The sequence below is a fragment of the Pleuronectes platessa genome, chromosome 19 (assembly GCF_947347685.1).
Source record: "Pleuronectes platessa chromosome 19, fPlePla1.1, whole genome shotgun sequence".
NCBI lineage: Eukaryota > Metazoa > Chordata > Actinopteri > Pleuronectiformes > Pleuronectidae > Pleuronectes > Pleuronectes platessa.
Genome location: NC_070644.1, coordinates 6599699 through 6623383, shown reverse-complemented (window position 1 = coordinate 6623383; position 23685 = coordinate 6599699). Strand labels below are relative to the sequence as shown.

The window sequence follows — 23685 nt, the reverse complement described above, 5'->3', positions numbered from 1 at the left end:
AGTAGCTCCGGAGCATTAACGCAGGACAAGAGGACCGGACGTTCCTAACAAGCAGGTTTTGAACGGGCACTGCACTAGTATAACTAAATCGTGGGTCAGGAGTGAGTTGCATTCAAGGACACAAAACAAGACTGATGCCCAGGTTGGTTGCTCCGTGGATGAAGACGTTCATGTTTCTGTCCCTCCACCTCTTCATCATTCTCTCGGCTCTCTGTCCCTGGCACCATCTGCACCGATTCCCAGAATGTAATGTATACACTGAAAAACACATCTCCCAAGAAGCACAACCTCTGGGTGAAAAACATAATGAAGTGCTGACATCCCATATAGAGGGAAAACCCCACGCTTCAATCATGCCTGCACACGAGCAGACACACACACGCTAATACATGTGTGAGTTCAAGTTTCCCCTCTAAGAAGCTATACTTTATGACTACGTGCTGCGCTCTCTGCACTGGTGGTGAGATTTAAAGGCCAAGACGATGACCCCCGGTGTGACTATCACCTACTGCTTCCACACCCAGAGCAGTGCAGTGAGGGCCCCCCCCCCCCCCCTTTTTTTAACAAGTCTCCGCAGGCTCATCCGTCTTCCCAGAGAGCCTGTCAGTCTGTGCTCAGGGATTTATCAGGCTGAAAAATGAACCACGTCTCACAGGAAAAGGCGCCATCGGAGACAACGGGGCACGAAGGGGCCTAACGTCATTCTGAATGTCGCCGTCAGGGAGCGGCTGCTCAGCTCACGACTCTGCATCCTCTGAACAAAACCACAACTTTGTACTAATGCTTAGACAAATCACTTCTGTTGCCTTACGTCCCGGCCAGTGCCAGATTTATTTTGCGTATACATTAACACGGTAATGGCTCTAACAATAATCATATGGTCGGGAGATTACATGTCTCCGAGGGAGGAAATGTATTTATAGTAGGCTACTGTCGGGATCATGATCACTGCATGTTTTAGGACCCGTTCCATCATTGGTAGACTGCGTGCAACTCATAGATGGGATGTCAGAGTAAAGAGTGGACATACAAAAACCAGGACCTGACACCCAAGAACCCCCATGTGATAATGCCTGGATTAGATTATAGGCCACAGAAAGGTTTCTGGTGAGGTTGGGGGGGGGTTGATGTAGGTGCATAAAGATAACTATAGAAAGCTAAGATTGTGCTGAAGTTGCAAAAGTATAAATACTGGAAATGGCTGTATAGTATTTTAAAATCACTAGATCTAGATTTTTATTTGGATCTGCACCAAATTGCCTACACTCATAAATATCAGTTCTCCTGAACATTTTCATCAAGATCACATGAATTATTCTCTGAGAAATCAACAAGAATGTTGTTAAAACACAAAAATCTATGTTTTTAAACATCAAAATGTAGTTTGTCTTTCCTTTGGTCATGCCCAGCAGTTTTTGTGTAATCCTGCAAGCTAACACAAAAACAAACGCACACGAAAACACAAACTTCTTTGGCCGAACCAAATTAAAAAAATCTAAATATTGGTTTTGGTGTAGTCTGTATCTGTTTGGACAACACAGTGTGTGTGTGGGTGTGTATGTGTCTGTGTGTGGCAGTTAATCAGTGCAGTGAGATTTAACAGGATCACAAACATCCAGTCACACACTTGTACAGATGGTGTGTGTGGTCATTGATCACCAACTTCACGAGCAGCTCTTATCAGTGTCCTGCTCCATCGGCTGTCTGCACTTTCACAGACCAACCAAAGCTTGTGACTCCTTCTCTCTACCCGTTATCTCTGTTTGTGTGTGTGCCTGTGTTTTGTGTGTGTAATCCATGAAGGGGTGGGGGTGGGGGGTCAAAGATTAAAGGAGGGGCAGTGAATGAAAAGGATTCCCAGCGTTATGAAGGTTACCGTTGGCTTCAGCGACCTCACGCTCTCCATCTCCGTCAAGAAACTTCAGGCTGTTAACTCTTATCTCTCACCTGAGCCTGTGGTACCATCCATTCAATCCCTCAGTGTCACTTCACAGCCTTTAGAGGGAAAGTGATTTGTGTGTGTGTGTGTGTGTGTGTGTGTGTGTGTGTGTGTGTGTGTGTGTGTGTGTGTGTGTGTGTGTGTGTGTGTGTGCGTGTGTGTGTGTGTGAGTGAAGCCTACTTATCTTTTCGAGACTGTTACTCCACTTGAACGGGTGGTATGAAAATCCTCTTTGCTTTCAGGAGGTATAAATGGATTATTACTGACATAAACAGAGTAAACAACCTTCTGATAAGAGTCTTATTTATAGTTAGCAGTAATTATACTTTTTTTCATGGTTTCATGGTCTTCTTAAGCTTTTTTAATTTGCAAAGTGTTCCAATAATTGACCACTCACCCACTGGAAAAGTCCAGTAGGACATTTGGAACCAATTCCATTTATAGAATTCTTATTATTAACATGCTTCACCCATCTTTACAACTGGATTATTTCTAGGAAGCTATTACCTAAACATTTTATTTCACAAATAGTTTATTGCAAACTCTACATTTTTTAGTTGTCCAACTTAAAATGTCATTCTTCCCATTGTGGTTACAATACAATGGTTTTGCCTCAAATCAGCAGCATATTAACTTCTATAAATTTGATAAATAATTGTCTGTGGAAGTTTCTAACAAACACAGAGTAACAGCAGCACCATTAGTCTTTATGCCGTTCAGTTTGAGGTATAGTCATGTACAGTGGGGGGTTTTCTCAGAAGAGCTGCCGGCTACATTGATACACAAGAAACACAATGGTGAGAGGGAATGGAAACAGTATAATTGTCGGAGGAAAACCAAAACAATGAGATGAAAGGTGTTAAAAAGCTCCATAGAGCTAAGGGACACTGCAGTGTCGGCTGATAATTCTTTGATATGATTACCGAAAACCTTCTACATTATGCATAAGCCATCCATTGTTTAAAAAACACTCCCTAAAATAGCTTCAAGTAAGGGACCTGAATATTTCTCCCACCACTGCTCAAACAAAGAGAAGCGTCTCTTCTACCACAGGTTCGTCAAACTCTGGTCAGAAGCTGGTGAAGAGCAGTCAGCGGAGCAGGTGGGTGTAAAACTAGCCCTGTGCTTGTTTGTCTCCCACCCCCCACCTGCGGTTTTTTCCCCTCCTTTTATTTATTTTGGATTTCCTCATTTCATCCCTCACTCGTCCGCCTGCGGCAGGTTGTTCTCAGGACCCTCTCACAGCAGGGAGCCACAGATGGTCGATAGATAATCCGAAAGTTTCACTTCTGTTTTGGATCCAGTTGTTGCTTTGGATCAGTTGTATAGTGGACACATTTACAGCACAGTGACTCATGACGGTAAAACCAAGGAGACTGAACTGTTTGTTTTACAGTTCAATTTTGTATCCACGATTTAACAAGAGATTCAAGCCTCAGCTCAAGTCACTCTGATTTCACCTGTTTGGAGAATCTCTGACCCCAGTTCACTGTGTGTTTATTTAGCTTTTAAACCAGAAGGACACTGGCTAACATACACACACAGACAAGCAAACATGAGTGAAGGGCCAGTAACCTTGAAGGTCATCACAGGTGTGTTTGTCTCTGTGAAAACTTTTTTTTGTCTCAGCTGTCTCGGTGGTCTTTGTTTGGTTCGTAAAGTTTAGTGACTCACGAATCACTTAAAGAAGTCAAACACAAGTAACTATAAATATATTTTATCAATGTGGTTACAGCCCAGTGATTTCAAATCAGATCTGTCATGTTTTTAGGCGTTTAAAAATAATAAGTATCACCACTGTTCAACTTCAGTGCTTTTGCAAATGTACCGGACTGATGAGCTCACACAGACGTTCGGCTCAATTTGGAGTTTGAATCCTCAAACTGGGAATGACAGAGTTATTCACTTTCACTCAGAAAGGCAGAGGGGAACTGGGAGAGCACATACCTCCACACGGTCTAATTGGCTACTATAATGCACATCCTTGAATTGAGATCAGAAACCTTTGAAGCTGGAAGATTTAAAACAAATCCTGATTTTTGTGCGAATTAAAGTTGAGATCAAACCACATTTTCATCCGTGTTGTCCTTAACATGATGAGTAAAGACTATACATATTACGTGAAATGCAGTCTGGTGCAAAGATGACAGAATGGAATGTTGTTTTTTATTTCAATGCTTATAAACTTGCCACCTTGTAATTTATGATTTATTTGCTTAGTTGTGTTGTTGAAGCTGCTACTCTGGTTTCTTTATTTCTTTTTTGGTTTGATTTTCATAATAATGGGGTCTTGTAAGCCTATTGTAGGATGGGCAGATAATGTGGATAAGGTAAGGTAAGATATTTACTGTGTTACAGCAGCGATAAAGGAATAGTGAAATATACACTCAGTAAATGTAATAAATAAGGAAAATTTACAATATAAAGACAAGGAACTATGTAAAAAAAACTTAAATATATGTCTTCTCACAATTTCACTTGTTAATATGCTTGATATAAAGCTCTAATTTTCATAAAGATCTCTGGATTATTTCTTGAGATATTGCCAAAAATTAAAAAAAACATCATGCAATGATGAATAAAATTTAAAATAAAGTTCAAATCGCTCCAAAAGTTTATGAGTTCTTCCTCGGCCCATTCCTCACTCTTCCATCAATTTAGAAAAAAAATCGGTTCAGTAGTTTTTTTTGTGCTGTTATCCTGCTAAAAGACAAACAGCTATGAAAACATAACCTCCTTGGCGAAGGTAAAAGAAAGTTACTGGACCATAATATCTCCTAAATTAATAAAACCCTTTTGCATCCTTCTATATATTTCTCTTTCATCCCCATGTCTACCTCTCATTGATTCTCTCTTGTCTCATTACCAAGCACGTACCAACCGTGACATGTAGCCGAGTATATATTTTAAAACGGGACAATAACGTTTTCTGGCTCTGCTCCACGCAGCTTGAACCTTATAGCGTGTCAGTCCTGTTGGTCCGTCTCTCAGCTCCCTGCAGGTTCCTTGGCTCAACTTAATGCTCCAGTGGAGTTGAATGGGTCAATCTGACAGGTCCACGGTGGATACTATGTTGGTTTTCAGATGTAAGGTTAATGTTCCAAAAGGACTGTAAAGATTTAGATTATTAAATTTTTATAAACTGAAGAGACATAAACCAGACTTTGTTTCTATAGGAGCAGGTTGGGGCATATTTCTGCCTGTTTTCATATATTTTACATACCTCTATAACTGCCTCAACATCACCAAACCATGCTTAATGGTTTAAATTGTCTACAATAAGTAAACATAAAACGTTGCAAACAGTTTGTATGTTCTCTACCCCGGCAAACTGATGAGTTAAAGATACAAAAGTAGTGACTGATCCCTTTGTTTCCTCATAAATCAACCCACACAACAGATGCTGCTATAGACATCTAACATAAAACAGAGAGAGAGATCGTGTTACTCAGCTCCGAGCATCACATTATGTTAGGATTGATTTAAAGATTTTATTGATTACGTTTGAGAGTTTGTCATGGCCGGGCTCCAGAGTTTCTTTCCTCTCATCAACAACCCAAGTGCAGCCTGAAGTTCTCAGACAGGAACCTGCAGACTGTTTGGGTTTAAGATCAGCGGGGACCGTAGTTTTGTGGTTAGAGGTCTAGGGCTCTGGAATGACCTGTATGAAGAGGGGAGGCCAAATCATTTTTGTGCTTTAAGTTACTTCTGAAGAGTCATTTTCAATGATGAACCTACATGAAATTCGTCATTCAAAATTAATTCACATCACATTACCTTCATGTTTTTTTTTCTATGGACTTTTATGTACATAGCCAAACAGTTTTCAGACATGAACTCCAGAAAATGTCAGTGATATTGAGTCTGGACTTTCTCCGGAGTTTGACTTTCTAACATGAACATACACGCTCAAAACAACATTTCTGGATTGCTCAGGTGACGGGTGGAGCAGACAGAGGCAGGATGTAACATATTCATTCAGCTGCAGAGATCACGAAATCGGCGTTGGCCCATATCACCAAAAACTCTCTTGACATCTTCGTCTAAGTCTTCTAAGTATATGGCACCGCTCTAGTATTATTTTTATACTTGGCCTACTTAACTTGTTAGAAACCTCATCAACACCCCCGCTCACTCGTGGGGCATCCTGCGCAGGATCTCCTGCTGTGTTCTCACATCAACTTTCTAGAGTTTCTGTGAGAACCAGAATCAGTTCTGCCCGCTCTACATCGCCTTCTTCTTCGATCTGGGAGGTCTGCTGCCAGGAACGTTCACCACCTGAGAGGAAGACTGAGGTGGTTGTTGGATATGAAATCACTTCCTGCTCGGGGTCTGCATATAGTCAAGATGGAGTACAGAGGGGATGTTTACATAGTGGTCTACAGGGGCTCCTGACACAATAGGAACAGCCTCGGAGCATGTTTGTTGGATGACGAGAGGCATTGTGCTGCTAAACTGTTTTTCTATCTCTATCTCTGTCTCAAAGTAGAGCTCCAATTAGCCCTTTGTCGCTCCAAGTTGTCCCGTTGCATGCTGGGAGACCTGTGTTCCTGTTTTGGACATTCAGCTTTCTGCAGGGGCCGCGGGAAAACACTCGGAGGACGGGCGTTGCTTTGGTTATTATATCACAAACAATAATGCAACAGGTTATCATCTCTCCTCATTTTCAGATTGTCAATTATTTGTCAGCCAGCAGAAAACCCAGCTCACTCCTGCACTGATCACCCAATAGTCTCCAGAGCAGACCGGTAAGCATTTGTTCCAGGTTATCTGTGTCAACTGGAGTCTTCCTTCATCTCTGAGGCGTGTCTTGGCCCATTTGATGGTCTCATCGACTTATCTGGACCAAAGTCAATAAAGGTTTCTCTGGTATCCACAAATCCCAGGACAGAAACACACACACACACACACACACACACACACACACACACACACAATTCTCTTAGTGACAAAGGATTTCCAAACTGTTCTGGGGGATTGGTGCTTGATTTCAGATGGATTAATGTGGTGAGCAAGGCAACACCCATCTGTGACACTTCTTTGACAGGTAATTTACCATAAACTACTCTATTCAGTCCCCCTGACCTCCTATTATCTTCATTCATTGACTCTTCTGGCCACTTGGGGGCATTGCAGCATGTTATCACCCTGTAAAAAGTTGTGGGGTCTGAATAATATTACAAATTGATTATAGATTTATTCAAGTTATAACATCGGAGGTGGAGATAAGTTTCAGTGCTATTGTTAATATGAATTATTCCATATCTTGTCTGTGTTTCAGTTGTAAATTCATGTTTATAGAGTCCACAACTATGTTGTTCTAACTAAACACCTTTGGGACCAGGGCCTGTAGGTGATGTTTATGGACCTGTTGTGTTTTCCTCTCATTTTATTCCCATTGTGGTTACAATACAATGGTTTAGGTTCAGATTTGTTATGTCTTTTATGCTATTTCAAAAAAATAATAAACCAACACTCAGCTTCAGTTCTTTTGCTAATGAAATGGATAAATTAGCTCAGACCAACTTGAGGCTCAATTCTTCTTAAACGGGAGAAAAGGAGGAGGAATGTGTTTTTTCCCACAAATACATCACATAATATATATAAATGTACTTTATTGATACTTCCCCCCCCCTTTTTTTTTAATTCTACAGGTATTGAGGAACCTTTAGCCTGTAGAGGGAGCTGTGGACCACATGTTCTGTAACATACAAGTCTCAAGTCAAGAGCTTTTTATCCAGCAGCGCCACCATCAGGAGGATCTCACTCAAGACAGAGCAGCTGAAGTTCCTCCGTTCATAACCTCATCTGTGCTCCTCTCCATGGACATGTCAACTACAAATACATTAAAGTAAGTGCTGTACTTTATTCACTGCTCCATTTAAGAGTATAAAATAAGGAATTTGCTTGTATAATGTAAGGGTGTGGTAAGAGATGAGATTTAATTCATCTATATCTCACAATCTGAGAAAATAGTGCAGACAAACCTAATCTGGCACTTACTTATAGCACTTTGTAGTTTTGCTTTATTTTGAAGAAATTGTACTTTCTTGATTCTTGTTGTCCTGGGTCTGTACCTTGGGGTTGATGTACTTATTGTAAGTCGCTTTGGATAAAAGCGTCAGCTAAATGTAATGTAATGTAATGTAATGTAATCTAATATGAAAATGTGAATAAGCAAAATGAAACAAATGTCATGAAGATCATAATGAGGATGATGGTCTTAATTGATGGTCTGAGGATCCTCTTTGGTCCCTCAAAATTGTGTTCACAAGCAAAACCGCTTTTAGAATCAAAGAGTTTACCACGTAAAAGGCCGGATACACAGGAAATCTGCCCTATTAGTATCAAAACACTCTGACAGAAATAGAATATGACCTGTCAATCGGAAAATATTACCCTGCTGGATTCAAATGCCACTGAAAAACAGTTTTACCCGTGTGTGTGTTACAGTGATAATAATAGAGAATCCGGGGAAATATATACATTTTCATATGTACTTTTATTATTATCTATGAATTGTTTTGATCAATATCTAAATCTGTCTGTCTGTCTGTCTGTCTGAAATTATTGCTATTTTATATATAATCCTTCAATCGAGGCCTACAATTGACAGAGTGGACACAGAGATAAAATTAATGGATCAAATGTCCGATACTGTACTGATACTGTACTGATACTGTACTACTAATGTCGCTTTTTTATTTGGAAAGTTGAAGTTTGCAGTGGACTGTCTCTTTAAATGACTATGACCGACCAATCACCACTGTCCTCTCTAAACCAATCACAGAGCCGCAGCTCTGAGCTAAACCAATCAGATGCAGGACATGGGCGGGTCCTTGCCCACCTCGGTGGGTAAGGCGTAAAGCCGGTGAGTTTGAGTAGTTGGCTATGTTAGCATATTGCTAACTCAGCCATGGAAGATGCCCCCAGACTAAGCTCCACAGTGTCTCCCGAGGAGAATGGACCAGGGACCTGCGACAGCTCCTGGACGGAAGACGGACTTGTCGACGCTTTCAGAGACCTGGCCACCCTTCCGGTCGAGCTCGAGGAAAGAAGACCGACGTGTTTACGGTGCCGGTGAGAGCTGAATTAAAGCGAAGCTAATGCTATGTAGCTAGCCTAATGGTCGGTTGTACACATTGTCCCACCACGTCCCTCAGTGGCATGCTTTGATGAGGGAACAGGTTCATGTCGCTACAGAGCATCTGCACATCAGCTGAAACAGAGAGAGGGGGCTATAGGCTGGGAAGTAACGGGCATATCACAGCTTCACGTCTTCAACTTTCCTCCCATGTAGTCGCCCTCAGAAGGTGTGTCTCTGCCCCTTTCTGCCACCACAACCCCTGGAGGTCTCCACATGCCTGTACGTAGTGCAGCATCCCGCAGAGGTGAGTCCATCCAGGTCAAAATGGATCCGCATGCTTTATACATTACATATCTTAGCGTTAACTACTTACAATAAGTGCATCCAACCATGAGGCTGCAAACCCAGAGCAGCAAGAATCATGGAAGTACATTAGCTTCAAAATTCCAGTGGTGGAGGAAGATTTCAGGCCCTTTATTCAAGTTAAAGTAGCAACACCACAGTGCAATGACACCACCGAAGTCCCAGGTTTACTGCAGATCATTTCCACTGAAGTTGACTCAACACAAATGTTACAAAATTACATTTAAAGTTCAATACAAATGTTGTCTTAATCATCAATACAACTGACAGTAATTCTCTCTATTTATTGATTGATTGATTGATTGTGGAGAATATAACGGCAACATTGAATACCACCACTAAGGCCCAGCAGTCCAATTGAACACACTCATGGTTATCAGTCCCTTAAATGTACCTCATCTTTTTCATCAATAATCCAAGTGAATCTCATTGAACAGGACCTAGCTCACAATGGTAAAGAATGTGACAAACACTTCCAGAATCTGCCCTTCTGCCTGACCATGCCAACATTTTCTCTACTGGCTCACATCTCGCCGTTCCACCAAGTTTCATGGAAATCTGTCCAGTAATTTTTGTTTAGTCCTGCTGGTGAACCAATGGGTGTAAACAAACTCCTTGGTGGAGGTAGGAGCGAAATCAAAAGAGTTTAAACGTTCTCATTCTTTACAAATACAGAACCTTTCAATTTTAAAGTACAGCAATGTGTCCTCAATCAGTTTCACTACTGACTAGTTGAAATGCTCATTGTAATGTTTGTTTGCTGAAGGGGTTGTGTTTACTTCATTTAATTTACTCTATTGTATGTAAATCTTTTAACAATTAAACCCTAAACAGACATCCTAGCTGATGACAATCATTATCATGTCTCTATTTTTTACATTTGTGGCTCTAATGAACTTTTCAAATCATGTGTCTTTCAGGAGAGCAGAGTTCTTCGCACAGTGCCTCTACTTGCTGCTTGTTTGCCTCCAGGAAAATGCAATGTCATAGTAGGAAGGCGATTCAGTGAGGAAAAGTAAGGAGTTTTTTTTTAATTCTAATATAAGACACGGATATCCTGATGTCACAACACTGTTTTTCTCTTAATCTCATTTCCCCTCAGGCACCCAGACCTTGCTGCATTGTGTCGGGACAGCAGGACGCTGATCTTGTACCCAGGCCCTAGTTCTCAAAACCTGGAGGAGTTAGTGAAATACCAGGAAGTAGGAGCTGTAAAACATAACATCATCATCATTGATGGCACCTGGAACCAGGCTAAAAGCATGTTCCTGAAAAACAGCCTGTTCCACCTGCCCAAACAGGTTTGAATCAATGTGTCAATGTGGGGTGAAGAAAATTAGAAATATGTCACGTGAGCTTAAGTGTTTGAAAATCGTTCTCCTCTGTTGTGTCCCATTTGTGTTTTATTTATCAGCTTAAATCACAAAATCTTAGTGGTTACAGAGAAGAGCCTTTTTCCCAATAGCCCCCTTTAAACCAGGATCCCACTATTGCTGTAAAGAAGAGTCACCAAAAAGGCCAGTATATTGCTGCCCTTTTGGTTGATATTTTTCTATGATGGCATGTTAACTTTCCAGAAACAGAGACAGGATTTGCTGTTGCTAAAAAAAGACACACACAAATGGTATTTAAAGACGTTTTATTCAATAAATATCTGAAGATCAAGCGGCTGTCAGTTAATAAGGTTATCTCTTAACTTCTAAACATTAATCAATAAGAGCCATTACCAACAGTGTGAGAATACCAAACTACTACTGATGACATCTGCTTTGGTTTGCCAGGTGCAGCTCAACAGGACTTTGTGCAGTCAGTACGTGATCCGTACACAACCCTCTAACATCTGTCTGTCAACGCTGGAATGTGCTGCTGTCGCTCTGTCTATCCTGGAGCAGAATGACGCCATCCAAGAGGTGATGTGTGGAAATAATTATGATTTATTGTCTGAAAATACAAGCTTTTTGTCCCACAGATTGCACAGTGTTTATGAAGTAACTTACAGAGTCAGTTTAGCTGGTCTTTAATATATAACGAGGTAGTGTTATGTTAAGGAAGGGGGGGGGGGCTCTTTTCGGTTTGACTCCTGGCCTCGGGACCCTTAGAGCAAGTCATAGCCTGCTGTGTCTCCTACTCTGTTGTCAAATAGACAGTGAAGCCAAAAATTATTTTGTAATGTGGGATAAGATAGTCAAAAACACATTTTGAATGAAATACATTTCAGTGCAACATCAGAATCTACATTTACACTACTACATTTTCTTTTTAAAAAAGCATCAGCTCTGCTACAGATACACCTGGTGTCCATACAATTTTGTAAATGCTACTGGTCCCGTTTTAGTCTGAAAACTCCAGGACTGCATTTAAGTAAGGAAAGGCAAAAACTGCGATGTTTGGAAAGAATGACGTAAAGACTCACCACTGCTGATTGGGTCTTCTCATTCATGACCTGACCGTAGCTGATTCATCAGGCTCTTATCACATGGTCCTCTTCCAGAAAGAAACAGGCATAAGTGTCGACTACCACTTTATAACACAAAATGGATAATCAATTACAGGTGTTGCTGACCCTATTGTCTATGATTTTACAATAACTCAACTGCTAACACTTCATCAGTAGATTATTTTGATAAAGGCATATTCTGGAGCTATAACACCAGTGTTTAGTTTTTAATATCATATCAAAAGTAACTGGAAAATAAATTTGAATAATTGTATTTCGTATTAACTTCTCCCTTTTCAAACTGTATGTCCAGGTTCTTTTGAGGCCCCTCAGAGCCCTGTGCTCCTTCCAACTGGATCACGGTGCTCAGGTTCATCACAGCAAGGAGCATCTACTGAAGAATGGCATGTACGACAAACCTATGCCCAAGAACAAACGCAAGATTAAGAGAATGGAGAAACTCGTCACCGATCACAACATCTGCCCCAGATGAAAGTGGGACTGAGCAGAGAAAAGGGCCTCGACTCTTCTCTGTATATACTGCACAGGACTGTTTCACCCATGTGCAGCAGCGTCAGGGTACAGGAATGGTGAACTCTGGACTTATGGGAAATAAATAAAAAAAATTAGTTGGAAGCAGGTCAATGTAAGTTATGTATTTGTCATTAATTTGAAATTAATTGATGACAAAGCTGTTGTTGAATTGTCATAGTGACAATTAATCAGGTTTCTGGACTTTCATTGTTTTAAAACAAGTTTACATGATTCCTTCTTGTGTTTTATAAACATTTTGGTAGTTGTGTTCTGCAGGTGCTCAAATCTGGAAGGGCTGATTTTATTCCGAAACTACCAAAGAAGCAGTGAGGAGAAAAAAGTGAAACAAATGTGGAAATATTAAATTGGATGTAAGATCTCCACATTTGGCTCAGAGAACTGTTAAATAAACAGTAATAGGGAACTTGCAGGTCTTAAAGTAAAAGCATTCAATTCAATTCAATTGTAAAAAGTTTGATTAGTTTTATCCTAAAATAAAAAATATTGTTGTATACTGCTGGGAAGTACGGAACTGTGATATAATAAATAAATCAAAGCCATATCTTACTGACTGGTTTTTGATTACACTTTTGTACTTATTTAATTGTACTCTGGTTTTAAATAGGTCTTTACATTTCTCCACATTTAGGAGCAGATGATTCCCACCGCACCACAGCACCAAGTTTGCCATCAGTCTCTAATACAGCCCACGACCAGAGTTATCAAGTGCTCCTCTGTAGGTGGCATGCTTATTATAGAAATCTGAGGAGTGCAGGGTGAACATTAGAGGAGACATGAAAGTGCCCTGTAGCGCTTTCTGTGTTTTAATCACCAGCTTTGACAGGGCTGTCCACAGCCAAACGAGCTGGGTCTATCTGACAGATAGTCAGGAGGCTAGTATTTCTTGGTAGTTGCTTTGTGTCTGTTTCTTAAAATTTGGCAGATGATGATTTCTGACCTCTTGGTGCTGTGGGCCTGTACCTAATGGTCCTATTCAGTAATGCATCATAAATTAATTTTTGATCAGTATTAATCAGAATATGCGAAGTAACTGCTAATTAAAGTTTGCAAATAAATGCAATGTACCAAACTACATTTAGATATAAAAATAATAATTATGTGTACTGTGCTTGATTTGCCACTGGTCAGTGCTTTGTAATGTGGCTAAAGGTTGCCCTCACAGAATCTGATGAATCATAATCAACCATTCATTTCTGGTGTGTCATAGGTTTAGATAAAATAAGACATTGAGACTGTTACAGGTGCCGATAGAAATAAGGCCTGTGCCTGTTAAGCCTATTCAGTAATCCATCAATTTTATCGATCAGTAATATATAACCATTACCAAACTTAAGTGAGACAAATTTTAACTAAAACCAAAACCAAGCATATTGTTCATAAGTAAAAGGGTGTTTCTGTGGACACTGTAATTAGTCAATAATATTAGAAAGCACTTGATTTAAGTAAATCAAATCTTTGTCTGCTATTTCAAATTAGAAAGTAGATTCAGTGTAAATGTGTATTTTTTTATTGTGAAAATCCATTCAGGCATTAACAAAGTTCAAGTACTTGTAATGTAATGTTTACTTGAGATATCTCTGGTGCCGTGAAGTTGCCTTCGAAGAACTACTGCGCATGCGCGTCTCATGTAGGCCCGGTCCCTCCGCCATCTTTGTCGGCTCCCCCCATTGTTCACTGTGGAGACAACAGCGGCGCTAAATCAGTTCCACTGCGCATTAAACTCACCGGACGGTGTCACAGGCCGCTGCCCGCGACAGTCGTGGATTTACACTCAGGGTTGCGACTTGTTCTCGGCCAGCAAGTGTGACAGAATGGACGATGACCAGCCCAAAACCCTGTAAGTGTGCGTGTGTCTGCGGTACCGCCAGCTAGCTAGCTAACAGGCTAACCACTTGTATTCGTCACGTAACAGTCAGAGGTGGTTTGTCTCCTCAGAACGAACTCAATTCTCTACACGCTGTTTTTCTTCTGCACGGACACATTGCACCCGCACGTGCTTTCAAATGAACACATTATTGAATTAAAACACAGTGTATTGATCTCACCACTGCACATTTATCACACAGGCAGGTTTGCGTGCTAACTAGCTAGCGAATTCCAGAAAAAAACAAATCTCTAAAATCCGTCCATTCACACTGATTCATCAAGAAACCCGAATCAAAGAGGAATTTTTATTTGTAATTAGTGTTTGGTGTGTTTTGCGTTTGATACATTTCGCTAATTTACGCATATGATTAATTCGGCAGAGACTGGCGATGGGCAGATCATTAAACTACCATCTTTCTCAATGGAGTTTGGTGTATCAGCCTGTGCGTTACTTTGTCTCTATAAATGTTGTGGCCGAGGCCTAGGAATCTGTGTATGGGTCATTCTTCTACAAGCTACGTAGCTAAATGTCAACAAAGGCGAATGCAGATGTTATTGTTTTGGTTTGTTATTATTTACCGCCTTAACAGCAAGCTAAGTCTATTTAAATCCAGCAGTGAGGTAAAGCAAGGTCAGTAGCTGTGTATTTAAATAATACTTTTCCTCGGCTGCTCACTATATTAGGTCGAAGAGATGGTTATTGAATTCAGAATCACTTCCTGCAAAAAGCATTGAGACATTTACGTGTGGATAAAAAATACCCATAATGGCTGTATTTGTTACATATTGCTAAGTGATCGTATGTGTTTGTTTGTTTGAGGGAATGTGATGTTGGCATTTACACATACATGTTTCTCAAAAGCTATCAAGATTGTTATTGATATTAGTATTTATCCTCAATTAAAACTGGAAGATGTCAGATCGCCAAATGAACCCTCAGATCAAAGTGACACTCAAATGTCTTGTTTTCAATAGTCAAGCATCTAAAGTTGTTCACTATCGTGTATGATTGCGGAAAAATACTAATCATCCAATTTAGAAAACTATAAACGTCTAATTTGTTAATTTTGAGCTAAAAATAATCAACACTATAACACAATGGTAAACCGTTAGCTTAACAAAATAAAGGATTCATTGTCTGATTTGTTTCAAACGTACTGAACCAATTTACACCACTTACGGAAGGGATGGGGAATTGGCCAGGAAATAACCCATTAAATGTTGATGGAGCTCTAGTTAAAGAGGTAGCAGTTCCCCAGGAAATTTCTCAGGAAAATTATTTATGAATGTGGATGCTGATTATTAGACTTACCTTTTTTTTTAATGCAGATTGTTTGGCATTGTATTTGGAGTGTAGCCTGTTCTCTTTTGACAAAACAGTTTTGGTCCATTTTAGCAATACTCGAGGACAGTGGCAGCAGTAAGTGAAATTATAGGGAGACAATAGAAGAGGAGCCGTTTGTGTAAATATGGGTTGCCAAAATGCCTTTTTATAGATCTAGGGCTGCAGCTTGTGGCTTCATATACACTAGTATATTTTAGTGTAAAAACAGGTAACTTCCGCTACGTGTATGTCTGTCATCTGCACTGCTCCAGAGTTTCTTAACCCCTAAAACAGAGAATACAAACACTGCTGGCGCCCTTTGAGTATGAAAATGGTTGCGTTCATCCTTAACGGGAGGAAATAGAGACATTTGATTAATGTGCATGACCCATGTACATTTATGGTTGTGTGATGTGTTCCAGGTGTGTAAGTATGGACAAGAATTGTTTCGATCTTCACATCTTGACAGAGATTGGTTTCGTTTTGAAACGCTGCTATAAAACTTAAACATATTATCGTAGAGTTAGCCTTTGGTCATTATTGTAATCTGCAAACAATTGTATTTGCGTAATCATCTAATCATTTTGTCTATTGAATGCCGCACAAAAAAACATCTTCCCAGAATCGTTGTGGTCCTCATGTATTGTTTTGTATATGCTATGAAAACCAGGCAATAGAGGCAGCAGCCATTTAAGTTTACAGTCACTATGTGACAAAAAAAACATTAATAACTCTTATTTGAGAGACTATATATAAGTTAAGTATTTTCGGATTGTTATATGTTTATGAAGTTTAAGAGCTAAATTCTTCTTCCATCACTAATATTAGTAACAGAACTTGTTCACAGAGTATTAATTCACATGGATTTTGAAACAGCAGCTTGCTAAGCAATTACTGTTGTGTGTTTCTGTCCTGTTTGTTTATATTTCTGTTTAGGTATGTGGGGAATCTGTCCCGGGACGTGACAGAGGCCCTCATCTTGGAGTTGTTTGGCCAAATTGGACCCTGCAAGAGCTGTAAAATGATAGTAGATGTGAGTTCAGTTGTCATCTTTTTCTAACTTTTGAAAATACTATTTACAACATTGTTGCTTCTAAGAAATCAATGAGAGGCGCCTGACTTCCTGTCCTTAAAATCTGCCTTTGCTTCTTTTATTTTTCATCCTGTTGATCCACAACTGTTGCCTTTTGATATTAGGTGCTTGACTGATAAGTGTATATTAGCCTCTATTCACTTCTAACACGTAACATAAACTAAGATTTTGTTTGATGCTTTAGTTATTGAGTGGGGTGCAGGGACCATCCTAATCTATTTTCACTGTCATTAAGTGTTTTTTGCTGAGCTAATGATCCCTCTGATATGACCAGTTCCAGCCAGCTTTACTTCCCACCATTTTAATGCCAAATGAGGTCATTATGTTTCCTAAGAATTGCACAGAAGCCACACTGACTTACTTTGTGTTTCCTGTACACTCCAGACGGCAGGTCATGATCCGTACTGCTTTGTGGAGTTCTATGAGCATAGACATGCCACTGCCACAATTGCAGCCATGAATGGTCGGAAAATACTGGGTAAGGTAAGCTATCATATCTCCTGGGTGAGTCCACGGGGGCAAGGCTTGGTGGGCAGGGTTGAAATGAAGCAACTGGAAAAGCTTGTATCTTATTAAATCTTATCTCACTCATGTTATTTCCCTCTTCCACTTCACTTAATTTGTTTTATTCCCATGTGCACAATATTTGTCTGTGCACTCTCTGAAAAGACTGGGGTGGGAACACGACTGATCTCTGCCATGTTAATGCTGTATGAGTCCAGAAAACATAATAACTAAACTTACAACAATGTGAGATTTCGGGTTGCATTTTCATGGTATGAAAACATTCTGTAGAATAATCAGCAGCTTGTTGTCCTAAACTTAAAAACTAATTTGTTGACCACGGTAACTAATTATTAACCTATTTTAATGTATTCTCTCACATTAGTCGGCGCAGGAAACCCAAATATATCTAAGTATAGTCATGTTCCATCTTGTTTCAACACATGCTTAACACTAATAATCTTTAAAGGTTAATTTTCCAAATTACATAACAGGTTTAGCTCATTAACTGATAAAAATGTACAATGTGTAATTTACATTGTGCCTTAACACAGATTAACACATAGTTCTATCTGGAATTTTTTTAATTGTCACTTCATGCTGTCTCTTTTAATGAGGTTTTTCCTTGAGTGCGTTTCCAATCTGTGTATGAATTAATTATTCGTGGCCCTGCTGTGTAATCATTCTACATGTTAGATTCTCTGATCTACTTTACTTGATGCTCTTCTCTCCCCCTACATCTTTACTGCTGTGTGTTCTTTTTGCAAAGTTATTTCCACATAGAATCCACATAAGAGCAACTTCAAGAAAAATACATTCAGTTGAAAATATTCTATCCTCAACAGGTATTGAAGGACCATTTGAGGAGTATAACAAGTTCGTAAAAATCACTTGTTTGTAAGTCCCTTGTTATTTGGACCTTACTTCCTTCAGTTTTGCTCCAAATTTGTTCTAGACTGAGAGTGCAATGTTCCTGATTATGAAGGTGAAATCTTTAAATCCCTTTGATATTCTCCACTGTATTTGATTGTTTTATTAATTAATGCAAAGGTATGTAAAATTAGATAATGATCAATTTTTAGAGGTGGTTTTAAGAACCCAAGTGTGACATACAGAGACCCCACCACCTTATGTAATAAAAAGTTCTCAATCACAAAATATGACCTAAGTAAAAGTGCTGTGACAAATCCTCTAATCACAGAAAAAAAAGCACCTTCCTCTCCTCTGCAAGTGTATTTTACGCCTCACCGGTTTCCTCTTCCCCGTTCTCCACATCTGTCTCTTACAGGAGGTCAAGGTCAACTGGGCCACAACGCCAACCAGTCAAAAGAAAGACACAAGCAGTAAGTAGCAAATCTAAATATTAAGAAACAAGATCACAATGTTGCATTGTTTCTTACCTGTAAGTTGGCAAATTTTCTTATTATTAAATGAACACAATAAACCCATATTGGTATGAATGACCGCATGAAGTACAATTTGAATCTTTCTTTTAGGTCACTTCCATGTCTTTGTTGGGGATCTTAGTCCTGAAATTACCACAGATGACATAAAAGCAGCTTTTGCTCCTTTTGGGAAAATATCGTAAGTGTATTCTCATACTTATTAAATGAAAAAAAAAAAAAAACCAAAACTATTGGTTTCTAACTCAAAAATGTTAAAACAGAAGTCACAATTTTTTTTTTACTTTTTCAGTCATTTTGATTGGACTTCTCATGATATATATTAAGATCAGATCGATTATTGAAAACTCATGAAGACCTCAAACATGTCACCCAGTGCAACAGTAGTAAAATTTGGTATTTTTGATTGGATTTGTTTTGAGACTGATCTCTGCATTTAGTTTACTACAATCTGTTGTATATAACAGCAAATGCTAATGTAGTTTATTTTTATATTTAAACATTAAATCATTGTCATCTCAGCCCGAATCCCCACCATAGATAAGTTAAACAACAAAAGATATGATATAACATTATTCTGGTACTTGGTTAATATCACAACTTAATCACTCTATTTAAAGTATTTCTTGATTTACAGTGTGTTTATATTTGTCCACAGGGATTGTCGAGTGGTGAAAGACATGGCCACAGGTAAATCTAAAGGCTATGGCTTTGTGTCCTTCTTCAACAAATGGGTAAGTGTGACAGTAGTGCCTTTGTGACAGAGGACTCAGAAAACATTAGCTCGATAAACAGGTTCAGTTTATTGACTTAGTCGGAGCCAGGGTTCACAGTCAAATGTTTTGCATTTGGTGTCCGTGACCCAAGAGTTTGTTCTGTGTGTTTTCCTCCTCTGTACAATCAGGATGCAGAGAATGCAATACAGCAGATGGGAGGGCAGTGGTTGGGAGGCCGGCAGATCAGGACCAACTGGGCCACAAGGAAGCCTGCTCCTAAAACTCCAAATGAAAGTAAGTCCTCAGTAATTAGATTGACCAGTGGACTTAAATTGGTGCACAGTGGGCACACGCACACTTAAGGAATGTACTCTTGAGGGGTAGATCCAGTAGCAGATCTGTTTCATCTACTTAGACGGAAGTAGCTCAACTTCTATCAGATAGTCTTGTGTCCCCCAGGATACGCTTTTATTACTGGATATCAAGTTATCAGTTAAATGTTATAATAGTTTGTGGTGATGAATGAACATCAAATAGCTAAACTGTTTGAGTTTTAGTGTATCAATGTTTACAAGAACGTAAATAAAATGTATGGCTGTAAAATGACCAAACAATTCAGAACAAAAACTGGAAAAACATTTGTCAGTCGGGTCCGAAAAGGAATACAAATAAGATATAAATATCAATCTCATGCACTCTGTCGTGCACATCAGGCCTTCATATTCCTACTGGTTTATGTTGATTCTATTAAACATACTTTGGCTAGTTTTACGCTGAAACCGGTAACAATTCACCATGAATGTGTTGTCAAAAGTCTTATTCACATGTAAGATCAAATCTAAGCTGATCTCTCTTCTCTTTTAGCAACCAGTACCAAGCAGCTGTCCTTTGATGAGGTGGTGAGCCAGTCCAGTCCCAGCAACTGCACCGTCTACTGTGGAGGAGTCACCACAGGCCTCACAGGTGAGTCACAGCTTGTTTGTCCATGAGATCAAGCTGCAGGTTAAGAAACAAATGAAATAATAACCTCTTTCTTTTGTTCATAGAGCAAATTATGAGACAGACCTTCTCACCCTTCGGCCAAATAATGGAAATCCGTGTTTTCCCAGACAAAGGCTACTCATTTGTTAGGTGAGATCACTTTCTGATTTATCTGCTTACATGATACTATAAATAGATTACCCTAATATCTTGATGGAATGACTTGATATGAAGCAATCAGATTTTTATGATCTCCTCTGCCTGCAGGTTCAACTCCCATGAAGCAGCAGCTCATGCCATTGTCTCGGTCAATGGCACGTCCATAGAGGGCTATGTTGTTAAGTGTTACTGGGGCAAAGAAACAACAGACATGGTTAGCCCCATTCAGCAGGTTCATATGCCACAGGTATGAACAAGGATCACCCCCCAACATCTTTTAATCATCACCCTGAACTTCTTACATTCAATTAACCTCCTGCTGGTGAACTGCTGTAGTGACTGTGAGATCCTGACATGGCTGCTGTATGAAGCAGCTGTCATTTGATACTCCGCCACCTAAAATATCATTCTCTATGTCAGCAGAACACGGTGAGCTTCGCGGCGCAGCCCTACAGCCAGTGGGGTCAGTGGTACAGTAACACGCAGCAGATTGGTCAATATGTGCCCAATGGATGGCAGGTGCCGAGCTACGGAGTTTATGGACAGACCTGGGATCAGCAGGGCTACAAGTGAGTACCAGAGTGGAGCCTGGAGCAGAAGAAGTGCACATGCAAAGATGAACTTTTGCAAATATTGGTGTTCTGCATGCAAACATATCTATTTTTATTTTGCTCTTCTCAAATCGGCTTATCTCATAGCTACATGTCCGTACTTCCTCTCTGAAAGCACATAACTGACTCACTGGTCTGCCTCGAGTCTTCCAGCAGTGTTGATTTGGCTGTCTGATTAGTTTTAATCATAAATAATTAATGGAGAAATGGGGAATACAGCTACAGTTGGAACTCAGTGTCTACAAGACTTGGAATCACAAGACAGCAAGCCGTGTGGTGTCGACTGTGAAGCGATCTGACTATGTCGTGCTTTTTTAAAACTTGGTTTACGTGACTTTATTTGTCTAACTGTTTTGTTTCTCTCTGCTCTTACAGTCATTTACATGCTGGTGCCGGATGGACAGGAGTGGGCGCCGTGAGCAACGGCAGCATGGTAGAGCCGGGACAGGGAGTCAACGGAACGATGCTAACCAACCAGGCTGGCATGAGCGCTGCTGGCTACCACACCCACTGATCACAGTAGTCCCCTCTCTAAGCCTCTGAGGTCACAAAGGATGATACTCTGCTGGGGAAGAAGTGCATTAGATGTGCTCTCTCTGTTACCACAAGAAATTATTCTCCGTTAGGCAGGCTGGTGCGCCATTTTATCAGCCTTACAGCTCATAACCTCACCCACTGCCCAAATCTGCAAGTGTAATCAAATCTCTCCACTCCAGAACACACACAGCTAATGCAAATGCACTGTGCATTACTGGGCCCATTTTATGATTTGGTGCGTTTTCATAATGACTGCAGATAAGCGGCCAAATGAAAATGATAAATTATGAAGATATTTCTGTCACAGTTCAGTTTAAAATAGTCTTTAGTCAAACAGCAGGTTTTGTTTGTGTCAGCCCCTCAGAGCCAAAGAGCAAGGGCAGATTTTATACCAGTGTTTAACAATCATACAGGGAGGAGAGTCGAGAAACTTTGCCACAGAAAATACTCAAATAGTCCATTATAATGCAACGCAACCACAAGATGACTGTCGACTAAGGGGTGTTTGTTGTTATTTTTTGCTCGATTGGAACATCTCGCTCCCACTGTTCTGTCTGGTCTGTCCACCCGTTACTGACATGAAACATGAGTCCAAGCAAGTTCTCAGGGTGTTGTTAAGTCATTCTGTGAAATGTAGGGAATCACTGAGTAGATATAGGCCGGTTGAGTGAAAGCGGATACCACCAAAACAAAGAAAGACGAGTCACATTTCAGCGCTCCTTCACTTCATCTCCCCGAATGGACTGAACAGACTGGGCGTCCGGTCTGAGGATACGAAACGTGTGTGTGCTTACGTGTGTGTGCATGAACTGATGCTTTTACACACAAGACAACGTCCAGTTCATCTCTCCCCTGAGACAAAAAAGGACTACGCCTCCTTTTTTTGCTCCAGATTTAATAGAAAAATGTGTCATTTTCTTCCCCTTTTTTTCTTTTTCTTTTGAGCAACTTTAAAAACGATGACATTGTATAAAGAGCTTTTGCCTTTTTTTGTTGTTTCATTTCAGGACTGTCTTATAAAGAATCGTTGCAGTGACACCATGTGACATGTGAAACCTTTATGTTTGTTTATAAAACACAAAGTGGCTGTCAACTGTCAACCTTATTTTTTAAAATTAGATTTTCAATATCTCAAATAAAACCAATTGCAGGGACTACTGCCACTCTTACCTTACTTTAGGCAGACAACTATTGCACAAATACTTAAGGTTATCTTTTCGCAAAATTTGAAATACTAGGTTTTTTTTATGTTTTTGCATTCCACCTTCTTTTGTAATTTCATTTGGAAGTCTGTTTTTATGTAAATAACCAAACAGTCTGTTCAACTGTACTGAATCTGTATAAAGACAACATGTTAATAAAGGAAGCGTGCTTGCTTCTGGTTGGGGAAGTGGATTTCAGAAACAGCTGTTTGACCGTAGCGCCCCTGTCCAGTGCCGGTCCGTGTACAGGACAGACTGCAACATTCGATTCTTCCATAAGCTTGGAGGACAAGCTGCATTGCTATGCAATGCGAACAGCCTTTAGACTGACGAGTGATGCATAACTTAAGTTATTCTATTTTAAACCTAAATAACGATTGTTTTGTAGTTTAAGAAACAACCTCACAAGGATCAGATTGTTTTTCACTGAGGCCGCCATTATTTTTTATATAGTAGGAACATCCGTTGTGTTGCCTTATCAGTGAGTTACTTTTAATTTAACAAAAATCTCCAGAGAGAAGGCGGTTGCCTGAGAATGTTTTCAACCTATGTTTGGCGAGAGAAGTTCTGTTGATGCTTCAGTCCCATGGTTTGTGTTTTTGCTTTGTCCCATTAAAAATGCTGATGCTTCAAACAGCTCACATTCACACTGTTTGCATCTGATGTATACAACCAGGCTGTTGACACATAACTTGTGGACGAAGTGACGTCTCCACGTGTCATTATACTCCACGTGTTTTTCTCTCTTAGGAGGCCTAGTAACAAGCATCTGATTTCCAGATTTTAGTGTAGAGCTGCAACTTGACATTAATTTAAATCTGCGGTTTATAAACTGGATGAGCAGTTTTATCATGATTTGGTCTTTCAGATTGTCAAGAAAATGCACAATATCAGGGTGATGTCTTCT

The 23685-nt window shown here is 39.9% G+C and overlaps 2 protein-coding genes across 4 annotated transcripts; both read left to right on the top strand.

The window, feature by feature from the left end:
• Positions 1 to 8758: 8758 nt before the first annotated feature.
• On the top strand, positions 8759 to 12921 carry dtwd2 (DTW domain containing 2). Its single transcript, XM_053410763.1, has 6 exons — positions 8759 to 9020; positions 9241 to 9331; positions 10311 to 10405; positions 10493 to 10691; positions 11172 to 11300; positions 12141 to 12921. Exons 1-6 carry the CDS (start codon positions 8857 to 8859, stop codon positions 12318 to 12320), a joined length of 858 nt encoding a protein of 285 aa, XP_053266738.1. The 5' UTR covers positions 8759 to 8856; the 3' UTR covers positions 12321 to 12921.
• A 1080-nt stretch (positions 12922 to 14001) lies between these two features.
• On the top strand, positions 14002 to 22966 carry LOC128424541 (cytotoxic granule associated RNA binding protein TIA1). 3 transcript variants are annotated; one of them, XM_053410760.1, is made up of 12 exons: positions 14002 to 14219; positions 16509 to 16605; positions 17050 to 17148; positions 18458 to 18512; positions 18666 to 18753; positions 19231 to 19306; positions 19477 to 19582; positions 20153 to 20251; positions 20335 to 20419; positions 20537 to 20675; positions 20852 to 20997; positions 21415 to 22966. In XM_053410760.1, the coding sequence occupies exons 1-12, from the start codon at positions 14194 to 14196 to the stop codon at positions 21551 to 21553; spliced, it is 1155 nt and encodes a 384-aa protein (XP_053266735.1). In that variant the 5' UTR covers positions 14002 to 14193; the 3' UTR covers positions 21554 to 22966. The 3 variants fall into 3 exon arrangements, with proteins under 3 accessions (XP_053266735.1, XP_053266734.1, XP_053266736.1); XM_053410759.1 differs by having other exon boundaries at positions 14003 to 14219; positions 20849 to 20997; XM_053410761.1 differs by lacking the exon at positions 14002 to 14219 and having other exon boundaries at positions 17050 to 17143; positions 20849 to 20997.
• Positions 22967 to 23685: the final 719 nt, after the last annotated feature.

Excerpts from the sequence above, each read along its gene's own strand:
- dtwd2 (XM_053410763.1), top strand. The coding sequence starts at position 8,857 with ATGGAAGATGCCCCCAGACTAAGCTCCACAGTGTCTCCCGAGGAGAAT. Across the intron at positions 9,021-9,240 it reads CCGACGTGTTTACGGTGCCG|TCGCCCTCAGAAGGTGTGTC; the intron begins GTGAGAGCTGAA and ends CCTCCCATGTAG. Across the intron at positions 10,406-10,492 it reads AGGCGATTCAGTGAGGAAAA|GCACCCAGACCTTGCTGCAT; the intron begins GTAAGGAGTTTT and ends ATTTCCCCTCAG.
- LOC128424541 (XM_053410759.1), top strand. The coding sequence starts at position 14,194 with ATGGACGATGACCAGCCCAAAACCCT. Across the intron at positions 18,754-19,230 it reads GCTCCTTTTGGGAAAATATC|GGATTGTCGAGTGGTGAAAG; the intron begins GTAAGTGTATTC and ends ATTTGTCCACAG. Across the intron at positions 19,583-20,152 it reads TCCTAAAACTCCAAATGAAA|CAACCAGTACCAAGCAGCTG; the intron begins GTAAGTCCTCAG and ends CTTCTCTTTTAG.